The sequence below is a fragment of the Mobula birostris genome, chromosome 3 (genome assembly GCF_030028105.1).
Source record: "Mobula birostris isolate sMobBir1 chromosome 3, sMobBir1.hap1, whole genome shotgun sequence".
NCBI classification, from domain to species: Eukaryota; Metazoa; Chordata; class Chondrichthyes; order Myliobatiformes; family Myliobatidae; genus Mobula; species Mobula birostris.
In genome coordinates, this window is record NC_092372.1 from 194,129,492 (window position 1) to 194,157,170 (window position 27,679).

The window sequence follows — 27,679 nt, forward strand, 5'->3', positions numbered from 1 at the left end:
TCCTGATTCCCATACCTAGAGTCTCGTGTCTCTACACTGATGCCAGCTAAGGAAAGGAATGCATAGGAAAAGCCAAATGTACTAATGACCAGGTAAAGAATGCCTGTGCTAAAAATATGGCATGGTCTGATGAATTCCTGGTTATTCTACAATTCATCATGGAATTATTACATTTTAACCAATATCAGTACTACTTGGCCACACGTAAACATAACCTGGTGTTACAAAAGAATGTACAACTTCTGATACCGGAGTGAAAGTTCAGACAGGATGGAATACAACTTATCTCAATCTACTTCTAATATTAATAACTGCACTGACATGTGTCTGACTAGCAAAAATCAAGATTAACGATACTAATTAAGCTAAAATTTACTTTTGTTCAGAGGTTCTACACTTAAACCATTAGCTGCATAAACAAACACATTCTATTTTCTCTCTCCTTGATAGAACTGCGATTTTATGAATATTTTAATCAATTCCTTCTAAAAACCTAAAATTTATAATCTAATCTTCATAAGAGTGCATATTGACATATCCTGAAGCCGTTATTCTATCCAGTGCTCTGAGTTGTTTAAAGTCACAAGGAGTGACAATAAATTGGTTTCAAGATTATTTTCTTTTGTTTGGTTAAGGCCAAAATCACACACTCAGAACCTATGCATGAACACAGTTACAAATACAACTTCTCTTTGGCAGAATAATTTTTACCAAAACTTTGCTACAACTAGAAAATGTTGGTGATACGATTGAATAAGCAGGAATGGTACATTTTTTTTGCAACAGAGGCAGCTAAAGGGAGACATAATTAGAAGGCATAAAATTATGTGGTCCCTAGATAGCTATGTGAGGTATTATCATCAAAGGTGGCCAACCTACATGAACCTCTTCATGACCTCTGCACAGCAACACTTTGACCACTTTGCAATACAATCGACCTTGGCTGTTTTTTTTATTTGTGTTCCTTCATGTAAAGATTGTGTATAATTAATGTTTTCCCCGTGAAAACATTATCTGATGCTCTATGCCCGTTTCGCTGCTGCAAAGGAGTTTTTCACTGCACCTGTACTGAAATGCACTTGTGCATTTGACAATAAATTCTACAAAATTTATACTTTGACTTCAATAAATGGTATTCTCCCAGCAGAGGGGTTTAAAGTTAGGGGATATAGATTTCAAATAATAGGCAAGATTGCAAGGGAAATGAGGAAATAATTTTTCACCCAAAGGTGTTTGGAGTCAGGAGCTTACTTCACGAATGGGTGGTAGAGCCAGAAAATCTCAAGCTACTTAATACACAACTACTTGTGTACTTGAGGAACCACTAGCCTCAAGGCTACAGATCAGGAGCTAGATGCTAGGATGAGGGCTCATTCTTACTCAGAACACATACGACGAACCAAATGGCCTCTTAACTCTGTGATGTTATCTATTATTCTATGATATTTTTTCATAACATTAACAGGAAAATATTTCTCAAACACTTAGATCACATTCTGTTTCACTTTTATTTTTGTGACAAATTTTACAAGAACAAAATCATTGATATAGCCAATCCCAATCATTCCAAAAATTTTGAATTGTATTTGCACAAAAGTTTGAAAACTATTGATGTATTGTAATAAATTGGATGATCCAAATAAGTGCCACAAGATAATTTTACGATCTTGAAACATTCTTAAGAAGTTCAATTATTGAATGGAATTACTATCATGGTATATTTCTGGTTGTAGTATTTAGAGAGGTCAAGTTAAATTACAGAATGACAATTTTAATGACATGCAGTTTACATAATTAATCTAAATTTTTGATTTAAAATATACAGACTGCCTATCATCAATTTTAGTGAACTCATCAACAATACAGGGCCCATTGTCAGTTACATCTAATGAAGGTCCTTGGCCCAAAATGCTGACTACTTACATTTTTCCATAGATGCTGCCTAGCCCACTGAGTTCACTCTTTGTGTGTATTACTTTGATTTCCAGCATCTGCCAATTTTCATCTAGTTTGTTTCTCAGTTATATCTACTTGGTTGTCTTCTTAGACAGTCCCTCGGGACAGAGGACAATTTGCTATCAGTCTGATTTTATACATTCTAGGGTGGCTAATAAAGCAACAGGGGAACAAGGAACTCTTCCATGTACAAGGCAGGAAGCAGCTAACAGAATGAGTGGGCTGTAGAGATGCATCCCTTCAGCCGCCTCTGCGAGAAGTTTTGTCTGCTCCCCATGCATGGCACAGAGGTCCTCAAATGCTTTTTCTCCACTTTGAGCTATCATGAGTGAGAGGTTCCAAAAGTTGGTTTGAACTGCTTCAAAAAAAAAAACTTGAACAGACTCTTAAATCTTTTATTCTGGTGATTACATCGCTTGGAGTAGAGTATATTTTTCAGAAATATGGTTGTGAGGAGAGGACATTAACATTTGATTCATTTGCTCTACAAGTGAATTTGAGAATCTTGCTGAGACAGCATTGATAGTATTGACACCCTGCTCATTTATAAGTACATCCCTCCTAAACCACAATATTAGGTAGGTAACATCCTGGGTAAAACATGTCTTTTTCTTGTGTAACACACAAAAAAAGTTGCTGGTGAACGCAGCAGGCCAGGCAGCATCTCTAGGAAGAGGTACAGATTCCTCTTCCTAGAGATGCTGCCTGGCCTGCTGCGTTCACCAGCAACTTTTTCGTGTGTTGCTTGACATTTCAGCATCTGCAGATTTCCTCATTTTTTACTTTTTCTTGGGTATGCGGGAGGAATAAAAATAATCCATTTCTGGCACCTTCATGGGACAAATTTCAAAAAAGACAGGTGTGCATTTCTGTAACTAGTATAAAACTGGTTTATTTTTGTTAAGAACAATGTCTAATGCATTTCTAATCTTTATAGCAAATTAATCTAAAATGATGTAAAACAATCCTTTTCACCTAAACAATGGTAACATTTTCCACCCTTTTTTAGTGCTTATCATTATCTGAAATAGATTACAAAATATTAGGCTGAGGAAGAATACCCAGACGAGTGAACTTAGTAACACCAACTGACAGAAGCATGTTGACCAAGATACCGATAGTATTTTTTTAAAAAAAAACAAAGAGCTGCAGCATCCGTAATTTCCATCTGTAACCACATCCAAGTCTGACACCTCCAGCAATGTGGCCTATTGGATACCAGCCAAGATAACGGTACTGGAATGGAACTGAAAGGCAGCATCCACTGAAAAAAAATTATAAACATTGCCACCAACAGAGGCATGCAAGCCCTTATTTATAACTGTGGAATGTTCTTCATAACTTACATGCACTGTGAACACAACACTAATTTAGTTAGAATTATACAGTAGCAGTCATCATCTGCTACAATACCCAGATAAAATTCCCACGTCAGATTAGTATTTTCGTAACAACTTGAAGTAGCTTATTCTAGGATTTCCAGCATATAAATTTTTCTCTTTCTGCACTCCACCACTCACTTATCCAGCTGGCAAATAGCACAGCCTTTGGGCTGAAGGAAATTGTAAGAACATCCTGTCTTGTTTTAAATCAGGGGTTCCCCACCTGGGTCCATGGCATAAAAAAGGTTGGGAATCCCTGTCTTAAGCATTGTAAGCTTACTGTTGAAAACCTCTATGTATTCCTTTGCTTCACCACCCGCAATTTGAATATCTTGAGTAATTTCCCCCACCGTTGTGGTTTTAAGACTATATTCATTTTCAAAAGAAATGACAGTTAATATAATTAAACATGCTGCGGTATTTTACCTATAGCTGATTTAAGTGCACGTTTTGTAGGTAGAAGTTTCAAAATAGCTGTTCTCTCGGATGGGAAACTGAGACTTGTATACATTCTTTCTACATCTGCAGCAATTCAAATTTCAGTCTGATATTATGCAGCAGCTATAGTTACTGTATTTATATGCAAAAGCAAGAATGCCCCACCTGGGAGAGTTGAAATCAAATAGCAATTTTTCACCACCACAAGCATCTCTGAAGAGACAGAAATACTGATCTTTAGGATTAAGTTCTCTTCCTGTCTTGCACTGATGAGTTCCAAATAGACAATACACAGGTTAAAACAACTAAACTGTAAGGGAAAACAAATGTACCACATCTCATTGGAGATAGAGCTCCAAGGTGCTCTAAAACAGATGGCATAGAAGCAGCTTCTTTAACCCGTGGCATCCAAGTTGACTATCATGTTTATCTTTACCAATCCCACTTGCTTGCATTAATTCTATATCCCTTTGCTTTGCTGATTCAAGTGTCTCTTAACTATTCCTGCCTCCATCGTCTTTTCTGGCAGCTCTTTCCAGGTAGCAACTATTTTATATGTAAAATTAATCCCCCAGATCCCCTTCTCCCTCTCATATTAAACCTATCACTCTGGTTTGAGACACCCCAATGTTGAAAATGAACATTACACATTTATTGCAATTATCTTAATTTTATAAGATAAAATTCAATATAGTCACCTCTCAGCCTCCTTTCCTCAGGGGAAACAGCCTCAATCCATCCACACTCTCTTTCTAAGTCGAGCCCTCCAATCCACGCAACAACAGTATGAATGTTTCTGCAAACCCTCTCTAGCTTAATCACATCTTTCCTGTTGCCTAGCAAACTGAACAGCATAGATCACTCCAAGTGGGGTCTCACCAACAATTTGAATATTATCTTTGCCATTTTTATATCTTCAATACTTTTTATATGGGACATGAACGAAAGTCTGTTTCTCTCCAATTAAATGATGTTTTAAAACCTGATACCGAAATTCAAACAAAATGTTAAACAATACAGAAACAGGCCATTCAACCTATTTGCTTCTTTTAAGTTAATGCTCCCATAAAAAGCATAGAGAGTAATAAAGCATGCAAACAGGCCCAACTAATCCATGCAGACCAAGATGCCTGCGTTTGCTCATATCATTTAAACCTTTCCTACCTCTGTTCCTGTCCAAATGTCTTTTAAATTTTGTTACTGAACCTGCCTTAACCACTTCCTCTGGCAGCTTGCTACCATAAAAGCACCACCCTCAACTTGAAGAAATTGCCCTTTATGTCCCTTTTAAATCTTTCCTCTTTCACCTTAAATCTATGCCCTCTGGTTTTTGATTCCTTTCGCAAGGAAAAAGACTGACATTCATCCTATCCATATACTATGCACTTCAAAAATATCTGCTAGATTCAACTAATTTTACTAATCTCACCATTGTCGTTTTAACCTTTCTTCTGAATTCAGCTTGATAATGAGCATTCAGAGATTCACAATCTGATTTTAAGAGGTAATTATGAGCCACACATGAAAACAACTATTTGGAACATAGATAATTTAAAGCAAAGCTACAAAAAGAAAGTTTTCTTAATTTACTTGGCTCTTTCTTAAAATTGGTACCACATTCTACCAATTCATCTACTATTCATTACTTTGAAGACTTCCATCAGCTCACAATTTAACATCATAATTCAATGAGAGATGATCAGGCTACCTCCCCCCAACCCTCACTTCGTTAAACGAAGTCAACTTTGTACATTTATCAAGATTAGTTTCCCTACACACAATCCCTCTGGCCCCAAACCCCACTCCACTCCAACAGCTGCTAATCTGCCGCCGTTTTGGTGAAATCCTTAACGTCACCCATAGTCTTCCGTTCTCTCCATATATTCTACGATAGTGGTCTAAAATTATGAAAGCCTGACCTATTAAACTGTAAAAGAAACCCTGAAAAATTGTTACTCACCAGTTTACTCATTCATAATAATGAATGTGCCCGACACCAGCCCCCTAGGCCTGAGTCAACGTAGTTGTAGTTACTCATTCGGGAGAAGAGACTTTTTAGAAAGAAAAATTTTAATGATCTACAGTCTTCACATGCTCTGACATCCATTATTATTGATACACTATGACTTTTTCCTTCTTTGTCTGTTTCCCTCATTTTTGCTCTCATACATTTCACAGCTTCCTTTAAAAGCTAGAAAATCCTGGAAATCCTCAGGGATTGAACAAAAGCATTGACTATCATTGGACTACACAAAATAGATCAGGCTTGATCAAAGTTTTCCGATGTTAAAAGAAACTTATAAAGATGGAAATTAATTGCACTGACTTAAAGTCTGGGACTCCAAATATTCAAGTCAGATTTTTAAGAAAATAGTTTAAAATATATATTTCTACATCCAAGACAGTGATAAAAATTTGGAATTTTTGGACAAACAGAAATTCTGGCTCCTCCACAATGTCCATCAACACGAGTGTACCACAAGGCTGTGTGCTTGGCCCCCTGCCCTACTCACTTTACATGAATGACTGTAAAGATAAGCACAGCTCCAATTGCTGACTTATTCGCTGTCATAGGTTGAATCAAAGGTGGTGACAAATCAGCATATAGAAGGGAGACTAAAATACTGGTTGAGTATTGTCACATCAGCCACTTCTCACTCAATGTCAGCAAGACCAAGGAGATAATTATTGACTTCAGGAAGAGGAAACCAGAGGTCCACAAGCCACCCTCATCAGGGGAAATCAGAGGTGGTGAGAGTGAACAACTTTAAATTCCTCACTGTTATTATTTCAGGGCGTCCTGGGTTCAGCTCGCCAAGTGCCATTACAAAGAACGCAGTGCAGAGCCTCTACTTCCTTAGAAGTTTACAAAGATTTGGCACGTCATCTAAAACGTTAACAATGTGTGGTGGATAATATATTGACTGCTGGCTTCACAGCCTGATATGGAAACGCCTACAAAAAGTATTGAATACAGCCCAGTCCATCATGGGTAAAGCCGTTCAGCACATCTACACACAGCACTGTCACAGGAAAGCAGCATGCATCGTTAAGGACCCCACCATCCAGGCCATGCACTCTTCTCGCTGCTGCCATCAGGAAGGTACAGGAGCCTCAGGATTCACATCACAGGAACAGTATTACTCCTCCACCATCAGGCTCTTGAACCAGAGAGGATAAGTTCTCTCAACTTATCTCGCCCCATCACTGAACTGTTCCCACAACCTCAAGACTCTTCATCCTATGTTCTTGATATTCATTGTTTATTACTATTATTATTATTTTCTCTTTCTTTGTAATTTGCACAGTTTGTTGGGTTTTTTTTGTACATTAGCTGTTTCTCTGCACTGCTGGGTGCAGTCTTTCATTCATTCTATTGTGCTTCTTGCATTTACTGCAATTGCCTGCAATAAAATGAACCTGAGTTATACATAAATGGTGACATATCTCTACTTTGATAATAAATTTACTTTGAACTTTGAGCAATTATCAGCCTTCAACATTAAGAGATATAAAACATGATCTCCCCAAGAATGGAGCATGCACAAGGAGTTAAGTAAATTTCTTGTGTTCCAGTGTTGCTTGAACCAATTAAATTGAGTTACCAAAATATTTTCTGCAAATCTTGCCAATCATTTGGGATTTGTCTGCCAACTCTTGTTTCTGGCATCTGCAAACAAAATAAGTCCATGCTACACGCAGAGCTTTTCCAATTGTTTTTTTTTAGGAAATATTAGCTACAAAACCAATACATATGGGGAAATAAAGGAAAGAAAGAAGATCAAACCGATGATGGAAATGTCAGTAATCTTACATCACAACTCAAAACCATGCGAAGCGTCACGAACATATCATCCCACAGATGCAATTAACTCATCAGGTGGATGTAAAATGTGACGCTAGCAAGCATATTGATGCAATGGGGCACTTTGGAAAGATAGATATGTTTAGATTTTTGATGAAAAGTTTTCTTCTGCTACTGTAAATGATTTCAACAATATGAACTGCAGCACCACTTGTCAAAATTGATCAAAAGCACACATCAGAAATACTGCTCTTAGAGCTGCAGATTTAGCTCACTTGTCACTGCAATCATCTATTAACAACAGACAATGCATTAATATCACTGGTATTCCTGTGAACTGATACACACAAATCCACACAAAAATTTGCAGGAATTAAGTTTCCTTTCTAGTAAATATATCAAAACAGATTTTTTTAAAAAGTAAAATTCTAAAACAGATTAAATTATGAAAACAGTTCTTGTTGTGCAGTTTAGATTGTTTACCTATATTTAAAACAAAATTCCAAATAAATAAATGTATCTGTGGTTTGTAATTACCTCTTAAATCAGATATTGAATTCTCCTCACTTCCAGGTCTTTTCATGATGTACACTTTTCCCCATTAGGTGGTATGTAATAACATCCCATGGTAACTGGCCCAGAAATTTCTTTCCCTCCAGGGAGACGTCTAGCCTCTACTCATCAATTCACTTCAATAACCTAGACAAGTTTAGGAATTTCCCTTGCGGCAAACTGCTGCATAAACACACATATGATCATCCATTTTTAAAAAAATCATTCTCAGTACGTGGGCGTCATTGGCAAAACAAACTGTACTTCTTTAGTACTGCTAATTAGCACAGCAGTATACTGCGCTAGGTATTCATTTTTTTACAGCCTTAGCTGATTTCCAAAAACAATGAAATACATTTCTATAGGCTGTTAGCTGCACTCAGTTTAATGTTTCAAAACCTTTTTTTCCCTCTTAGGTACAAGATAAGGTATACGATGCAAGTGTTTTCTTAATTTCAGCTTTGATTTCAGTGTCCAACATGACAGACGAAACTAACAGAATGGAATTTGTTTCATGTTGTACACCCACAGACAGCATCAAGAAGTCAGGAGTGGCACAGGAAGTAGCAAAGGAAAACTAAGCTAACCACAGACCTCAGCCTCAATTTGACAAGAAAATCCCCAAAACACTAGTGTAACATTTTCCCTGTTTTTCTCCTATATAAGCTATCCTGTTCCTAAAAAGATAATAAATTCTCAGCAAACGTACAGTGAGAATTTGCACTAATTTCATATTGGACTCTTACAGCCAGAGGATTTTTATTTCATCAACCTGAGTTTAAACCCAAACCACAAAGATTAAGCCAGTTGCCAGTCTATTATGTTAACCAAATCTCATTATAAAAGTTTAAATTTAAGCCAATGAAGCCAGTCAATTTACTATAACACTCTGAAGATTCTATTAATAAAATTAGTGTCAACACTAAAGTCAACAGTAACAGGTGCAGCATAAAGAATGTACTAGAATTCTGAACTTTGTTGTAGTTGAGTTCATCAATTGGAAAATTGCTCTATTCGACATGATAGCTGAACTGAAATGGTCCAAAAGTAATTGCTGTTTAAAATGAACTGATGTCAAGAATGTGCAAATCAGCAAGCACAATCCTCTACATCTACTGACAACACTCACGCTAGTTATTTTGTACAAGCTTAATATAAACTCCAATTATTATTAATATAATACATAAATTAATAACATCTTTAAGAAAGGCAATAGCTCATCTGGTATACCAGTAAATCAATACCTAATACGAATACAAAGATAATCTCAGAGGGACAAATGAGGTGCATAATATTTTGTTCCCAAGTGTAAAGTATAATCACTATCTTATCAGCACTCAACAATATGTGAGATATCACACTAAAACAATGCAAAACAACTCCGAGTTACTCCTATATGACATTATGAAACTATTAATCACTTGCAATGAACAAAAACTAAATTCAACTATTTACACCAAAGAAATTGACTGTAGTTTAATTAAGAGGAAATAATGTATCATTTCTTAATGCATGCATTACTAAATGACAATAAAAGAGGACGACGTGTCTTCATAATCCAAAAATTTATGAAATACTATATTGTTATTTGCTTTATTTGCTGTCAATTATATTCTCTAAAATGCAAGCAAAACTTAATTACAGCAAACAACAATTTCACGTCATCCAAGTCAGTGACAAATAAACGTGATTCTGATTCTTAGGCTAGTTGACAAAAACTTCAGGATGTAGTCAAAAGGTATTTAATAGATACGACACACTCAAAGGTTTAGTTAATTCAAGGCATCAGAACGAAGTACAGCGCTACTTATTCTTATGGCTGATATACATTAGAGTCGTTTATTTTTGAGGCCCTAATACTTAGCAGCAGACACATCTGTGTTGGTTTTACTCGGGAATTAAAAACATGAGAGTGGATGATTTGCATGTGTCATTCATTCACTTATCCCATCGCATTGAGTGTAGCAAGTATGTAAACCTGGACAATAATTCAAAACAGTGCTTGAACGGGACGGAGGAAAGAGAAAGAGAGGACAACCCCCGCCGGCCCTACCCCGTTTGAGAGCTGCAAAAAAATTGCATTAGTTGAATCTTTAAAATCGCACCAGGGTTCAGGATGTTGCTCGCTGCAGGTGCTCGCACGTCACACTCCACTGTCGCCCACACCGGCCCAGCTCAGCAGTGGAACCGACCCGTGGGAGTTGGAGGCTCCGAGTAACCCGCTATCCGTCCAGGCAGCTCAGCCGTCCCAGTGACAACCACTGCCCGCCTGCAGCGGGCGACACCAGATTCCCACACCGCCCATGTCTTTATTCACAAACAGACGAGTCATGGTTAACGATCGTCATCCTGCAGCTTAAAAAAAAACATCAGTCAGCAGGTGCTGATATAGAAGGCCAGAGCGAAGACCGCTACAGCGAATGGGCGTATAGGCCAGGTAAAGCAGGCCGAGCAGCTTGCAAACTTGCTGCTGCACTCAAATCGTTTTTCGCTACAGTTCATCACTTCTGAGAAATCCCGAACCAGGTCAAGCACCCGTGGGGTTTGACCCGCCACCTACCAATGATAGAGGTTAAAATACGGCCTGACTCACCGTGCTTTCTCCTCGGATTCGCCTGCTTTCTGTGCTTGCACCTTGAGGCGTCCGCCATGATCCGCTCTACGTGGGCGCCGCCATCTTCTTTCCTTTCGTCCATCAACTCCAGCGGGAAGCGGCGGCGGCGGCGGCACCGATCCCTGCTCCCGCCACTGCCGCCTGCGCAGGTCCCGGTCCCGGTGTCTGCTCCTCCCCCTCTGGTCCGGGTCCGTGCCCCTACCCCGCCAAACCTTGCTCCAGTCCTCCACCCGCGGTGGACCCTGGCCCTTTTCAACCCCGTCCAGCAACAAGCTGAAACTCAGAGAAACCCAGCCATGCCTGTCAAACGCCTCGGAAAGTTTACAATGCTATGCTTATGGAAGTTTTCACAATTAAGCGTGGCTGCTTGGATTTTCAATGTCATGTCTAATTCTTACCAGCCTGAACTGACAAGACTTCAGGACTGTCTTGGCCCTGCATGCCCCAAAATAGCTCAAATCTCCTGGTTGTTGGTGCGAACATCTCAAGAGAAAACACAATCGTAGGGGAATCGATTTATCAGGATAAAAACTATTCAAAATGAGCATTAAAAAGGGCAGTTACAAGAAGGTCATGTGATGAATTTTGCAACAATTAATCCAAATACTATTGGCAGCTTTAAACAGTCCTGAGAAATAAATGATACAAAGTTAATGTTTTTTTTCTGTCGGGGAGGGGGAATTATTGCATTAAAATGTGACCTACGCATCAACCTTTTTCGATTGAGATTAACAAAACACTATTCCTCTATATACATTCACTTCCACACAGCAAATTTTAATATGAAACTAGAGAAAATTTAGCACCAATGTCAAAAGGTTGTAAGTTTAGGTGAATATACCCTTTACCCATCCTCTGGGTCCCCCCCACCTTGTCTTGCTTCCCGGACCTCCTGTCCCATGATCCTCTCGTATCCCTTTTGCCTATCACCTGTCCAGCTCTTGGCTCCATCCCTCCCCCTCCTGTCTTCTCCTATCATTTTGGATCTCCCCCTCCCCCTCCAACTTTCAAATCCCTTACTCACTCTTCCTTCAGTTAGTCCTGACGAAGGGTCTCGGCCTGAAACGTCGACTGCACCTCTTCCTAGAGATACTGCCTGGCCTGCTGCGTTCACCAGCAACTTTTATTTGTGTTGCTTGAATTTCCAGCATCTGCAGAATTCCTGTTGTTTAAGTTTAGGTAAATAACGTTTTTAATTGATCTCAAAAATGCAATCCCAAACATTTAACTCGTCTATCCCACTACCTTGTCTCAACTTTGATGATAAGATTAAAGGGAAATGCAAAAGTGACACTGTGGCTTTCTTGAATGTGTATTTCATGAATTTTGAGATGAGAATGGAGGTCATGTTGGCGTGGTTAGGTTCTTGTCAAGTGCCAAGTCTGCAACAAAGCTATTATTGAAAACAGAAAATGTAGAATATACCCAGTGTCAAGCAGAGTATATCGACAGAGTGCATGTATAGGGAGATAGAACTGGAAGAAAGTCAAGATCTTGCAGTAGAACACTGTGGGAAAATTGGGTTAAGGAGAGGACAAAAAAGATATATGCTGGGTGATAGCCACTGTAAATTCCCTCTACCATGCAGGTGATGAGAATAAGAGGAGAATAAAAACTAGGATTAGTTTAAATAGGCAGTTGATGGTTGGCATTAACAGAAGGTCCTGTTTCTGTACTGTATCTCTCTCTGACTCCATTTGTTTTTAGGGTGTGTAAGAGTTCATGGTATGGTTATGATATACTGTTGTATCCAGATATTGCATTTCAGTTGTGAGATAAACACAAAATACTCTGCAGATGCTGGGGTCAAAGCAACACGCTGGAGGAACTCAGCAGGTCGGGCAGCATCCATGGGAACGATCAGTCAACGTTTCGGGCCGGAACCCTTCGTCAGGACTAAAGAGGGAAAGGGCAGAGGCCCTGTAAAGAAGGTGGGGGGGAGGGTGGGAAGGAGAAGGCTGGTAGGTTCCAGGTGAAAAACCAGTAAGAGGAAAGATAAAGGGGTGGGGGAGGGAAAGCAGGAAGGTGATAGGCAGGAAAGGTGAAGAAGGAATAGGGGAAAACACAATGGGTCGTAGAAGGAGGCGGAACCATGAGGGAGGTGATAGGCAGCTGGGGGAGGGAGCAGAGTTAAATAGGGATTGGGGAAGAGAGGGGGAGGGAATTACCAGAAGTTGGTGAATTCTATGTACCAATAGAATAGGGCTGGAGACTAACTAGACGGTACATGAGGTGTTGCTCCTCCAACCTGAGTTTAGCCTCATCATGGCAGTAGAGGAGGCTATGTATGCACGCATCCGAATGGGAATGTGAAGCAGAGTTGAAGTGGGTGGCAACCTGGAGACCCTGTCTGTTGTGGCAGACTTAGCAGAGGTGCTCGACGAAGTGGCCCCCCAACCTGCTTCAGGTTTTACCGAGGTAGAGGAGGCCGCACCGGGAGCACCGGATGCAAAAGATGACCCCAATAGACTCACAAGTGAAGTGTTGCCTCACCTGGGAGGACTGCTTGGGGCCCTGAATGGTGGCAAGAGAGGAGGTGTAGGGACAGGTGTAGCACTTATGCTTTTAGGGATAAGTTTCGGGTGGGAGATCCGTGGGGAGGGACGTGTGGATCAGGGAGTCGTGGAGGGACTGATCCCTGCGGAAAGCAGAGAGGGGTGGAGAGGGAAAGATGTGCTTAGTGGTGGGGTCCTGTTGAAGGTGGCAGAAGTTGCGGAGGATAATGTGCTGGATCCGGAGGCTGTTGGGGTGGTAGGTGAGGACAAGGGGAACTCTGTCCCCGTTGTGGTGGCGGGAGGATGGGGTGAGGGCCGAAGTGCGGGAAATGGAGGAGATGCGGGTGAGGGCATCATTGATGACGGCAGAAGGGAAACCACGATCCTCAAAGAAAGAGGACATTTGAGATGTCCTGGAACAGAAAGCCTCATCCTGGGAGCAGATGCGGTGGAGATGGAGGAACTGGGAATAGGGAATGGCATTTTTGCATGTGGCGGGGTGGGAAGAGGTATAGTCGAGGTAGTTATGAGAGTCAGTGGGCTTATAGAAGTTGTCAGTGGACAGTCTCTCCAGAGATGGAGACCGGGAGATCAAGAAAGGGAAGAGAAGTGTCCGAGATAGACCAAGTGAATTTGAGGACTGGGTGGAAGTTTGAAGTAAAGTCGAAGAAATTGACAAGCTCAGCATGGGTGCAGGAAGCAGCACCAATGTAGTCGTCAATGTAGCGAAGGAAAAGTTGGGGAACAGTACCAGAATAGGTTTGGAGCACAGACTGTTCCACATAACCAACGAAGAGGCAGGCATAGCTGGGGCCCATGCGAGTGCCCATAGCTACACCCTTGGTCTGAAGAAAGTGGGAAGAGCCAAAAGAGAAGTTATTAAGTGTGAGAATCAGTTCCGCCAACCGGAGGAGGGTAGTGGTGGTGGGGAACTGGTGAGGTCTATTGTCCAGAAAGCAGCGGAGGGCTTTGAGGCCTTCTTGATGGGGAATGGAGGTGTATAAGGATTGGACATCCATAGTGAAAATGAAGCAGATTGGGACCGGGGAACTGGAAGTTATTGAAGAGGTGGAGGGTATGGGATGTATCCCGGATGTAGGTGGGGAGGGACTGAACTACGGGTGACAAAATGGAGTCCAGGTGGGCAGATACAAGTTCTGTGGGACAGGAGCAGGCAGAAACTATGGGTCTACCGGGACAGTCAGGCTTGTGGATCTTGGGGAGGGGGTAAAACCGAGTGGTACGGGGTGTGGGAATTATGAGTTTAGCGGCTGAGGATGGAAGGTCTCCGGAGTTACTTCAAGAGAGGAATTTTGCTGTAGCTATACCTCAACCTGATAGCTTGTGTTGGCAACACCATAAAATAAATCGGTAGATATTTCAGGGTGGAAGGCAGAATAGATTATGACAAAGGTCATAATAGTACATGCCAAACAATGGGTGGTAGGGAAACAAGATGGATAAGGGTAAGATGAAAATGTTAAATGGAGAAGCATTACCTGTAAATGATACCATAAAATTAGAGCAACACACATAAAAACTGCTGGTGAACGCAGCAGGCCAGGCAGCATCTATAGGAAGAGGTACAGTTGACGTTTTGGGCCGAGACCCTTCGTCAGGACTAACTGAAAGAAGAGATAGTAAGAGATTTGAAAGGGGAGGGGGAGATTCAAAATGATAGGAGAAGTCAGGAGGGGGAGGGATGGAGCTAAGAGCTGGAAAGCTGATCGGCAAAAGGGATATGAGGCTGGAGAAGGGAGAGGATCATGGGATGGGAGGCCATCCAGAGAAAGAAAGGGGGAGGGGAGACCAGAGGATGGGCAAGGAGTATAGTGAGAGGGACAAGGGGGGGATGGGGCATTAACGGAAGTTAGAGAAGTCAATGTTCATGCCACCAGGTTGGAGGCTACCCAGACGGAATATAAGGTGTAGTTCCTCCAACCTGAGTGTGGCTTCATCTTGACAGTAGAGGAGACCGTGGATAGACGGCCTCATTCTGATTCATTCGACATTTCATTCTGATACGTTCATACGTTGGCATGAACATTGACTTCCCTAACTTCTGCTAATGCCCCACCTCCCTTCGTACCCCATCCCCTATTTATTTATTTATTTATTTATTTATTTATTTATTTATTTTTCTCTCCCTTTTTTTCTCCCTCTGTCCCTCTCACTATAACTCCTTGCCTATCCTCTAGGCTCCCCTCCCCCTTTCTCCTGAGACCTCCTGTCCCATGATCCTCTCCCTTCTCCAGCCTCGTATCCCTTCTCCTATCATTTTGGATCTCCCCCTCCCCCTCCCACTTTCAAATCTCTTACTATCTCTTCTTTCAGTTAGTCCTGACGAAGGGTCTCGGCCCAAAACGTCAACTGTACCTCTTCCTATAGATGCTGCCTGGCCTGCTGTGTTCACCAGAATTTTTTATGTGTGTTGCTTGAATTTCCAGCATCTGCAGATTTCCTCGTGTTTGCAATAAAATTAGATCCCTGGTTAAATTTCAAATTGTTAAACACAATATTGAGTTCAGAAGAGTTTAAAGTGAAAATTAAAAGTTGAAGTTTTCAGCTTTGCTTTGTCACATACACCATGATACAGTGAAAAGCTTTGTTTTGCATGATGTTTTGCATTTCGAAATATAAGTACTGAATAACTGCAATAACTGGATGCAGAATTTCTCCTGTGGTCCACCCTGCTCTTCTATCAAATTCCTTCTTCACCAGCCCTTTATCTTTCCCACACACTTGGCTCACCTAGCACCTTCTGGCTTGTCTTACTTCTCTTCCTCCCTCCACCTTTTTATTCTGGCATCTTCCCCTTTCCTTTCCAGCCCTGAGGAAGAGTCTTGGCCAGAAGCATCAACTGTTTATTCATTTCTATAGATTCTGCCTGACCTGCTGATTTCCCCCAGCATTTTGTGTGTGTTGCTCCGGATCTCCAGCATCTACCCAGAATCTCTTGTGTAAATGAATGCAGAATATAGACTTATTGCCGTAGTTACAGAGAAAGTGTAGTGTAGGTAAACAATAAATTGCAGGGCCTTGGTGGAATAGATTATAAGGTTAGGAGTTCATTTTAACATAGAAGAGGTCCATTCAAGAGTTTCATAACAATGAGATAGAAGTTGTCCTTGAGCCTGGTGGTATATGTTTTCCAATGGAAGGGGAAGAATAGAGAATGTCCAAGATAGGACAGGTCTTTGATTATGTTGTCTGATTTTCTCAGGCACTGTTAAGTGTAGACAGGAGTCCATGGAGGGGGGGCTGGCTTTCGTGGTGAATTGAGTTGTATCCACAACTCTGTAATTTCTTCAGGTCTCATACAGAGCAATTGCTGTACCAAGCTGTGATGCATCTGGATAGGATGCTTTCACTGGTGCATCTATAAAATTAGTGAGGGTCAATGAGGACATGTTATATTTCCTAAGACCTCTGAGGAGGTAGAGGTGCTAGTGTGCTTTCTTGGCCATACCTTCTACATGGTTGAACCAGGACAAGTTATTGCTGATGTTTACATCTAGAAATTCGAAGCCCTCAGCCAGCTCCATCTCACCAGAAACATACAGGGGCAAGTGTCTTTGGGGTTTAACCTAAAAGAAACTGAAGAGTGAGAAATAAAAATTCTGCATTGCAACACTATATTTTGCATTCATTTTTCCTTTTTCTACCCTGATGTATAGATGCATGGCAAGGCTATGGGGTTGCCACATAATGATATAAGCTTTTTCAATGGTTCATGTGACAATAAACCAAATTAGGGTTTGATGGTGGGTGGTGAGAGATAAAGACGTAAGAAACAGAAACGAGTGGCTATACTTGAACATCGATTTCTTGAACTTCCGGTAATGGCACCTGCCCTCCCCATCCCCTTTTCCCTCTCTCACCTTATCTCCTTGCCTGCTCATAGCCTCCCTCTGATGCTCCTTCTCCCCTTTTCTTTCTTCTATGGCCTTCTATCCTCAGCTATCACACTCCCCCTTCTCCAGCCTTGTACCTCTTTCACCGATCAGCTTCCCAGCTATTTACTTCATCCTTCCCCCTCCCTGTGCTTCTCTCTCCCCTCCCCTGACCTTTTAAATATGCTCCTCATCTTTTCTGTCCAGTCCTGCCGAAGGGTCTCAGCCTGAAATGTTGACTGTACTTTTTTCCATAGATGCTGCCAGGCCTGCTGAGTTCCTCCAGTATTTTGTGTGTATGTTGCTTGGATTTCCAGCATCTGCAGATTTTCCCTTGTTAGTGGCTATACTTGCCCATTTTGCTGTTCAATAAGATGTTGGTTGATCTATTACCTCACCATCACTTCCCTGAAGCTGATTCTCTCAACCTCTAAAACTCTCTTGAATCTACTCAGCAACTGAGCCTCGTCGGCCAACTTGAGCAGATGAGTTCAAAGCTTCATCACCCTTGGTGTGTTGAAATTTCAATCTCAGTCCTAAATGACCAACCCCATATTATGAGATTATAACTCCAGGTTCAAGACAGCCCAGTCATCAAGAAACTTCATCCTTATATCTATCCTGTTCAGCCCCTTATGAATTTAATACATTTTAGTGAGGTGATCACTCATTGTTCCAAACTCAGGAGAGTATTCTCTAATTCTGTTTAATCTCTTCAAACATACCTGTAGCCTCTGGAACCAATCTGCTGAGTCATCAGTGCACTCTCTATTGCAAGAGTATCGTTCCTTAGATAAAGAGACTAAGGAAGGAAAGATAGCCTTGTACTCAACATTGTAGAAGCAGTCTTACCAGGGCTCTTTATAACTGGTACAAGACTTCTCCATTCTTGTACTCAAGTCTTCTTGATAGTTAAGGCCACCATAGCATTTGCCTAATGAACCTGCATTTTAATTTGAAATAATTCATGCCAAGGAGCATTCAGATCGCTCTGAACATCAACCCTTTTCGATATGCTTCCATCTATAAGATATCCAGCCTTCCTAATTTTCTTCTAAACTGAATAACCTTATGTTTGTCTACATTATACTCCTTGTGTCACATATTTCCCTAAATTGTTCGTTCAGCATCTCTGTATCTTCCTCATAGCCCATATTGCCACCTGCCTTGGATGCCATTAGGAGATAATCACAGATCCAGAATATAAAAGGCGGAATCTAAATGGGAATCAAAATTGACAAAGCCAGAAGGAGAGAGAGTTTCTGTAGAAGGAGATACGGCCATGAGTTGTTCGTGGCAGATTGTATGATCATTCATGAGAAAGAAATATAAAGTAGTGAAGGTGAACAAGGGGAGGAGAGGCACATTATGGACAGAAAGAAGAGCAGAATCTGATTTAAAATCACCAGCATATGTTGTGAAATTTCTTAACTTTACGGCAGCAGTACAATGAAATACATGGTAAATAAATATAGAGAAAAAAAACTGAGTTACATTAAGTATACAAACACGAGAAAATCTGAAGATGCTGGAAATTCAAGCAACACACACAAAATGCTGGTGGAACGCAGCAGGCCAGGCAGCATCTATAGGAAGAAGTACAGTCAACATTACGGGTCGAGACCTTTCGTCAGGACTAGCGGAAAAAAAGAGATAGTAAGAGATTTGAAAGTGGGAGGAGTAGGGGGAGACAGGAGAAGACTGGAGGGGGAGGGATAAAGCTAAGAGCTGGGAAGTTGATTGGCAAAAGGGATACAAGGCTGGAGAAGGGGGAGTATCATAGGACGGAAGACCTCGGAAGAAAGAAAGGGGGAGGGGAGCCCAGAGGATGGGCAAGGAGTTATAGTGAGAGGGAAAAGGAAGAAAAATAAAAATTAGGGATGGGGTAAGAAGGTGAGGAGGGGCATTAATGGAAGTTAGAGAACTCAATGTTCATGCGATCAGGTTGGAGGCTACCCAGATGGAATATAAGGTGTTGTTCCTCCAACCTAGGTGTGGTTTCATCTCAACGGTAGAGGAGGCCATGGATCGACATATCGGAATGGGAATGTGACGTGGAATTAAAATGTGTGGCCACTGGGAGCTCCTTCGACAGTAGAGGAGGCAATGGATTGACATATCGGAATGGGAATAGTCGACAGTAGAGGAGGCCATGGATTGACATATCAGAATGGGAATGGTCGACATCCTTACCCCATCCCTAATTTTTAATTTTTTTTCCTCTCTTTCTCTCTCACAATAACTCCTTGCCTGTTCTCCATCGTCCTCTGGTGCTTCCCTCCCCCTTTCTTTCTTCCAAGGCCTCCCCCTCCTGTTTTCTTCTATCATTTCGGGTCTCCCCCTCCTCCTCCCACTTTCAAATCTCTTACTATCTCTTTTTTCTGTTAATCCTGACAAAGGTTCTCAACCCGAAACGTCAGTTGTACTTCTTCCTATAGATGCTGCCTGGCCTGCTGCATTCCACCAGCATTTTGTGTGTGTTACATTAAGTATATATATGTCTATCAAATAGTTGTTCAAATAAGTACTGCAAAATCAGGGAAATAAGAGTGAGGTAGTGTTCATTGGTTCAATGTCCATTTAGAAATCAGATGGCAGAGGGGAAGAAGCAGTTCCTGAATCGCTGAGTGTGTGCCTTCTGGCTTCTGTACCTCCTTTTTGATGGGAACAGTGTGAAGACGGCATGTTCTGAGTGTCCTGAGATGCTTAATGATCTTCAAGGTGGTTATTCCTTCATGAGAGTTGCCATTGAATGAAACATACATGTAAATTCAGTTACTGTGGCTGCCAGAAATCTAAACTTAAAATATATCAGAAAAACTGGAATAACAACTCTTCTGTCAATTCATATGGTGAAAAGTCAACAACTAAAATATTGTCTCTGTTTCACCCTTTGCCAATGAGTTCCACCATTATTATTTCCAGTATTGTTATCTTTAAATTGCCAATGTCCACGGTATTCTGTGTCTGGTAATTCTATAATCTGATTGAGAACCGTACAGGTCAGCCTTGGACAATATCAATGGAGAGGGCTGGTCAGAGATTAGGGAATGGAGTTTGTGGCAGAGGTCAAAGGAAGCAGAATAAATCTTTTAAAGTTCAAAGAAATGTTTTTATCAAAATACATATATGTCACCATAGAATAATAACCCTAATAGAATCAATGAAAAACATAACCAACTTTTTGGTCAACCAGTGTGTAAGAGACAACAAGATGTCAAACACAACAATAAATAAATAAGCAATAAATAATGAGAACATGAGATGAAGAGCCCTTGAAAGTGAGTCCATAGGTTGGGGGAATATTTCAATGTTGGGGAAGTGAAGCTGAGAGAAATTATCCCATTTGGTTGAGGGGCAGTCACTGTTCCGGAACCTAGTAGTGTGGTCCTGAGGTTCCTGTACCTTCTTCCTGATGGTAGCAGTGGGAAGAGAGTATGTTCTGGATGGTTGGCATCTCTAATGATAGATGCTGCTTTCCTGCGACACCTTTCATGTCGATGGGCTCAATGTTGGGGAGGGCTTTAACTGTGATGAACACTATATTTGTAGGATTTTCCATTCAAGAGCATTGGTGTTTCCATACCAGGTTGTGATGCAGGCAGTCAATATACTCTCCACTACACAACTATAGAAGTTTGTCAAAGTTTTAGATGTCGTGCCAAATCTTTGCAAACTCCGAAGGAAGTAGAGGTGCCGCTGTGCTGGGCCCAGGACAGGTCCTCCAAAATAATAACACCGAGAAATTTAAGGTTGCTGACCCTCCCCATCTCTGATTCTCTGACAAAGACTGGCTCATGGACCTCTGGTTTCCTCCTCCTGAAGTTAATAATCACCCCCTTGGTCTTGCTGACATTGAGTAAAAGGTTGTTGTTATGCCACCTCTCAGCCAGGTTTTCAATCTCCCTCCTATGTGCTGATTCGTCTCCACTTTTGATGCTGCCCACAACAGTGGGATTGTCAGCAAATTTAAATATGGCATTGGAACTCTGATTAGCCAACTTTTTGTTGAGAAATTTCTGCTCTTCCAACACGGAATACTGAACAAGCAACCTGTCAAACAGGTCAATGGAAGGGTGAAGAGTAGTAATGGTTAGGTGGAGCTGGATGTTTTCAGTATACAATGTTTTCAGGTAGTTTTACTGAGGGACAACATGTAGATTAGAAAAAGAAAGGTGCCTTTTAAAGACCTATAGGAGAATGCCAGATGAAATGGTGTGGAAATTACCACAGTCAATATGAATTGGCAAATAACATCTCCTCTATGCTGACAATCAATATATGGGACTCAAGGATGCTTAGAGGTCCTCTGCTCTGCCCTCTCTACACTTATGACTGTACACAGCTCAAGCACCGTCTATTCGGGATCAAAGATTGCTTAATGTCATTTCCGGTACACAAGTGTAAAGGAGAACAAAATAATTGTTACTCTGGATCCAATGCAGCATATAAAAATACATTAAGAAAAAAGCACAATAAATACAAATAATAAGATAGCTTATGTATTTAGATTGATTATACAGTGCCTATAAAAAACATCCCCCCCCCCAGAAGTTTTCATGTTTTATTGTTCTACAACATTGAATCACAGTGAATTTAATTTAGCTTTTTTGACACTGATCAACAGAAAAAAGATTCTTTCATGTCAAAGTGGAAACAGATTTCTACAAAGTGCTCAAAATTAATTACAAATATAAAACACAAAATAATTGACTGCATGAGTATTCATCCCCCTTTAATATGACACTCCAAATCATCACTGGTGCTGCCAATTGGTTTAGAAGTCACGTAATTAGTTAAATAGAGATCTGTTTTTCGAGACCTGTGTGCAGTCAAGGTGTTTCAATTGATTGCAGTAAAAATACTCTTGTATCTGGAAAGACCAACTGCTGGTGAGATAGTATCCCCGCAAAAACTGTACCATGAAGACAAAACAACACTCCAAGCAACTCCACGAAAAGGTTATCAAAATGCACAAGTCACGAGATGGATACAAGAAAACTTTCAATTCACTGAATATCCTTTAGAGTACAGTTAAGTCAATCATCAAGAAATGGATAGAATATGGCACAGCTATAAATCTGCCTCTAGTAGGCTAACCATTCTTGATTGTGTAGGATATGTTCTGGGACCATCAGAGATTGTGCAAGATGTGCACTCCCAGGAATTTGAAACTACTCACCGCTGTACTACCAATTTTTAAAGAGAGGTTGAGCGGTGTGAGTTCTCCTGAGTCAGTAACCATGTCCTTTTTCTTATTGACATTGAAAAGAGGCCATTTGCCCTACACTAGGCCTCAAGCTCTTCCACGTCCTCTCTGTAGGCCATCTCATTGTTGTTGGTGATGAGCCCCACCATTGTAATGCCATCGGCAAACTTAGCAATGTGATTACTCAGGTGTATGGAGATGAAGTCGTGGGTGAGCGGAGTGTACAGCAATGGGCTCAGCACACAGCCTTAGGGGCACCTGTGTTGAGGATGATGGAGAGAGAGGAGCAGTTGTGCATCCTGATTATCTGAGGTCTGTTGGTTAGAAAGTCCAACAGCTGGTTTTAGAGTTGTTCATCACGGTCTGTGGGACAATGGTGTTGAATGCTGAACTGAAATCCAGAAAAAGCATTCGAATGTACAAGTGTCTTTGTTTTCTAGATACATCAGGGCCAGGTGCGTGACAGATGCTATGGCATCTATCGTGGAGTGGTTCTGTTGGTCAGCATATTGGTGAGTGTCTAATGTGGCAGGAATGGAGTTTTTGATCTGTGCCATTACCAGCTGCTCAAAGCACTTCATTTGCAATTGACGTTGACACGACTGTTTGTGGATGAAATCTCAGATGGCACTGTATACGTTGGAGAGTATTCTGAATGGTTGCATCGCTGCCCAGTATAGAAACTCCAATGCATAGAACCACAAGTAGCAGCAAAGTAGTCTCAGCCCACTCCATCATAGACACAACCCTCCCGACTATCAAGGCCTCCTTCAACAGGAATCGCTAAGGACTCTCACCATCCGGGATGTGCCATTTTTCTCACTACTACCTTCAGAGAAGAGGTACAGGAGCCTGTGCAAGTTGGTTAGGTCTTTCATTGATTCTATTATGGTTATTATTCTATTATGGTTTATTAGGTATGCTTGCAAGAAAATGAATCTCAGTGTTGTGTGTGGTGACATACTGTATATGTACTTTGATAATAAATTTACTTTGAACTTTGAACTTAAGACACACGTTCAACAATTTAGGAACAGCTTCTTCCCCTCTGTCATCAGATCTATGAATTGTTCAGAACTCATAACTACTACTTTAATATTCCTTTTTTGCATTATTTATTTGGTAATTTTTATATCTTTGTACTTTACTGCTGCCACAATATAATAAATTTCATGACGTATAAGTCAGTGCTAATAAACCTGATGCTGATTCCCTTGCTAAGCCTGGTAAGTAAGAACAGAATCAAGTAAGACAAGTCCCACTCAACATCGGCAAGGCAAAGTCATTGTAGAAACACACACAAATAGAGGAGAAGGAGGTCTTTAAATTTTTGAGGGTTATAGATTAGATCGGTTATAGGAATCCTTTCTGCTTATCAGAGGTGAATAAGATTATGGAACAAACATTAAAGGTAAATGGTAAGAGATTTAGAGGCAATCGGAGAGGAGAGCATTTTCATCCAAGGAGTGTTGAGTATCTGGAAGTAAGGAGTTCATGAGGTTGGAGGATCATCACCTCATATTCTGTCTGGGTACCCTGCAATCTGATAGCATGAACATCGATTTTGCAAACCTCCAGTAATTCCCCCCCCCAACTTCTCTCTTATTCTATTCTCCATTCTGATTCCCCTTCTTATCCATTGTCTTCTCAGCTACTGTTCACCTTCTCTCAGTGTTCTTCCTCACTGCCTTTCTTTCATGGTCCTATCATATTCCTTCTTCATCACTTCCATCTATCATCTTCCAGCTTCTTACTTCATTGCCTCTTCCCCAACCACCCACCTCCCCCCCTCAGCTGCTCTCACTTATCACTTGCTGGCTTGTACTTATCCTCCCCCCATTTTCTTACTTTAACTTCTTCCCACTCGCATTCCAGTCCTGATGAAAGTCCTCGGCCTGAAACATGGACTGTTGATTTCTGTCCATAGATGCTGACTGCCCTGATGTGTTCCTCCAGCACTTTGTGTGTGTTGTTCAAGACTTCTGGCATCTGCAGAATCTCTTGTGTTTATGTCGCTGGAGAAAGCTGGTGTGTGACCAGCAATGGCAAAGACTACAAACATATTAAGATATTTTTATTGATTGCACTACTTACTTAATTGTCAATTCTCCAGTAGAATAGAGGTGGTTCAGGTTTTCTTTATCAGTTGGTTGTAGTTGATTATCCTCAAGCTTAAATCATTGAAGTTACAACAGTTCGCTTGAAGCAAAACACATCTTTCTGAACTCAGCATCTTCAGATCTGAAACTCTCTGTTCTGTATCTCCTGTAAGTTTGTACTTAAAGCCAGTCTTTTCAGCCAAGCTTTGGTGATCTGACCAGGAAAATTACTGATACTTAGAGACTAACTGAACCCCTAAACTGTAATAGCCAGACATTCACAACTATTTTCTTCCAATTCTTACAATTCATTGAGCTTGGAAAGAGGCCATTCGATGCACCTCATCCATAAAAATCCCATCCTCCAGTACTTGGCCATGTCAGGGCCATTTAAGTGCTCGCCCAGTGATTGTGCTTCCAACACACTCTCTCTCTGACTTCCTGGTACTCAACACTCTCTGGTGAAAATGGCCCCTCTCATATTCCTTCTAATTGTTTATCCTTACTCTAAATGTTTGTCCTATAGTTTTATTCAATGCTGATAAGGGGGGGAGAGGTTTCTGCAGCTATCTTATCGATACCCTTCATAATTTTAAATATCTCCATCCCCCGCTCCACCTGCTTTGCTTCAGGAAGAACAGACCAAGCCTCTCAAGTCTTTCCTCACAAATGAAACATTTCACCCCAGATAACATTTTGGTGAATCTCTGCTGCACCCCCTCTACCACTAACACACTTTCCCATAATGAGACCAGTATCCATACGTCCAGTTAACCACTGTATCTCCTTTCGGTGCTACTTTGAAGGATCTTTGGATTTTCACATCAATTTCCTCTGTTCCTCATTACTCTTTAGGATTGTACCACCTATGGTGTCTGTCCTGTCCTGATTTATAATCCCAAAATGCATCTCCTCACATTTATCACAATTAAATTCCCAACTGCCATTCTTCAGCCCATTTCACAAACACCCTGTAGCTTAAATCTACCCTCCACATGTCAACAACTCCATTAATCTTTGTGTCATACTGATAACGCCTCTTACGCCTGCATCCAAATCTTTCACATATGTTTCAAATAGCAAGGATCACAGCATCAATCCTTGTGGAACACCACTCATCACAGACAGCCAATCATAAAAAAAAAGCCTCCAATATCATCTTACCTCTTTTTTTGCCAAGCCAGTTTTGGATCCAATTACCAGCTTGCCCTGGATCCATGGCCATAACTTTCTGGACCAATTTCCCATTTGTCAAAGTCCATGTAAACTACATCCACTGCACTGCCCTCATCAATAGATGTTGTTACTTCCTCAAATATTTCAAATTAGTCAAACAAGAGCTGTCCTTGGAAAAGGTATCTAATCCTTTCCAAGCAATCATTAATCCTACCCTTCAGATTTTTGTCCAATGCTACTGATATTAGGCTTAAAGATCAGTGAAGGCTTTTCCTTGCTCACCTTATTGAAAAGTGGGACCACAATGTCAACTTCCAGTCATCTGCTAGCAAACAAAAATTTAATATTCTTAGCATAGCCTCAGTAATATTTTCCCTTGCCTCCTATAGCGGCATCCGGCCCTGAGGATTTATCCGCCTTTAAATACGTTCCTTTTATTTCTGGAACCCTGAACTAGAATTTCACTCTGTTTTCCAACCAAAAAGTCTGGTTCCTCTGTGAGTACAGATGAAAAGTATTAATTTAAGATCTTGAACTTATTTTCTAGTTCGACAAACAGAACCTTTAAGGTTATGATTTTGTCCTTCATATACTTATAAAGTATCACTGTAGTTACCTTCACAAACAAAAGGAAATCTGCAGATGCTGGAAATCCAAGCAACACACACAAAATGCTGGACCAAATCAGCAAGCCAGGCAGCATCTATAGAAAAGAGCCTAGACCCCGTAGTTAGCTTTATTCTTTTGGTCAGTGATATTTTGTGACCCCCTTTTACCTTTCTAATTTCATTTTAAAGCATTACACTACATTTTTGATACACTTGCCAGGCCTCCCCTGTCTTTATGCTATCTTTTTTTCCCTTTCTCTGTCCCAGAATATACTGGAGAAACTAAAATATTATAGTGCAGGAACTGAAATTTCGTGTAAAATTACCAGACAACACTTTCCACGCATCGCACAAAAAAAAATTGACTGGTTTTGCCAAGTTAAAAAACTGCTTTCTTACTAGCTACAACACAGAAAAAGGCTACTCAGCCCATCAAGACTGTACTAGCTCCAGCAGATCATTCACATCTATTACGTTTCCTCAATTCTTATATTCCTGTAATCCAGCGATTTATTCTCTTTCACAACTCCACCAACTTCCCTTTGACTCTTTCGCCAATTACCACCTTTCGGAGATAATTCATAGTAGCTAATTAACCTAACAGTGTGGCTTTGAGATCTGGGTGGAAACCAGAGTCCCAGCCAACCACAGGGTGCACATACAAACTTCACACAGCACTCAGGGTCATCATCGAGCATCAGGCCCTGGGGCTGTGCAGGAAGAGCACTAGCTGCCACACTACACTTCTGTCCACTTCTCACACTTCTATATATCGCCCGAAAAAGTTTTGAATTCACTGCAGATTTTCTACATTTATCACAAGTATATTTCTCAAAAATATTTGCTTGGAGGCTTAGGTTTCCCACTGCAGCCTTGTGATGGCTCTTACAAGTATTTTGATGAGTGATGTGGGCTGCTTTGAAGCCAGTTTGGCAAAGTCCAGGCTGGAACTGAAGCGTTCTCATGGGTATTACCTTCGCTTTACTTGCACTAGTGTTTCCATAATGGAGTGCCAGAATAGGAAATTACATCACTAAGTCCTGACATGCAAAAGTAAACGCATCCCCTCTCTTGGACTCTGCGATTCTGGCATTATTTACTTTTCTGTTATGGAGCTGTTGCTAAGTTGTCCACAATATGCTCCACTGAATTACTGAATAGTTACAGATTTCCAGCTGAGGTAACTCAGATGGAATAGCAATGCAAATTGAGTCAAAGTGAATATTCAGATTTTAGCAGCAGTTTGGTGTTTTTTTTTCCCCCTGGCTTGGCGTATCTAAATTTGACAAATGGGGCCCTAAAATTCATCTTCTTCCATGGTCTCCTCCCTTAGCTGTGCCCAACTGGTATCACTTTTTGGTGGTACGATGCCAACAAACTAAAGGAGCTCCATAGTGCTCCAAGGATTTCATGTTAAAACCTGCACCGTTTCTGTAATTTGAGTAAGATGTC

The 27,679-nt window shown here is 41.0% G+C and overlaps 1 protein-coding gene and 1 long non-coding RNA gene across 7 annotated transcripts in view; one reads left to right on the forward strand and one right to left on the reverse strand.

Annotated features, from left to right (window-relative positions):
• Window positions 1-11,642, reverse strand: part of znf438 (zinc finger protein 438) — a 266,265-nt gene extending 254,623 nt beyond the window's left edge. For 3 of the 4 annotated variants that reach the window (XR_011885493.1, XM_072253956.1, XM_072253953.1), the window contains exon 1: window positions 10,727-11,642. Coding sequence is in view for 2 of the 4 variants with exons in the window: in XM_072253956.1 (XP_072110057.1) it covers window positions 10,727-10,829 (103 nt within the window). In the remaining 2 variants the exon portion in view is untranslated. Of the gene's footprint in view, window positions 1-10,238; window positions 10,502-10,726 lie in introns of those variants that run through there. The other variant, XM_072253955.1, reaches the window with a different exon arrangement.
• LOC140195513 (uncharacterized) overlaps window positions 10,158-27,679 on the forward strand; it is a 55,483-nt gene continuing 37,961 nt past the window's right edge. Inside the window, exon 1 of one of the 3 annotated variants that reach the window (XR_011885494.1) lies at window positions 10,158-11,926. This is a non-coding gene — a long non-coding RNA (uncharacterized lncRNA). The remainder of the gene's footprint in view (window positions 11,927-27,679) is intronic. The other 2 variants (XR_011885496.1, XR_011885495.1) reach the window with 2 other exon arrangements.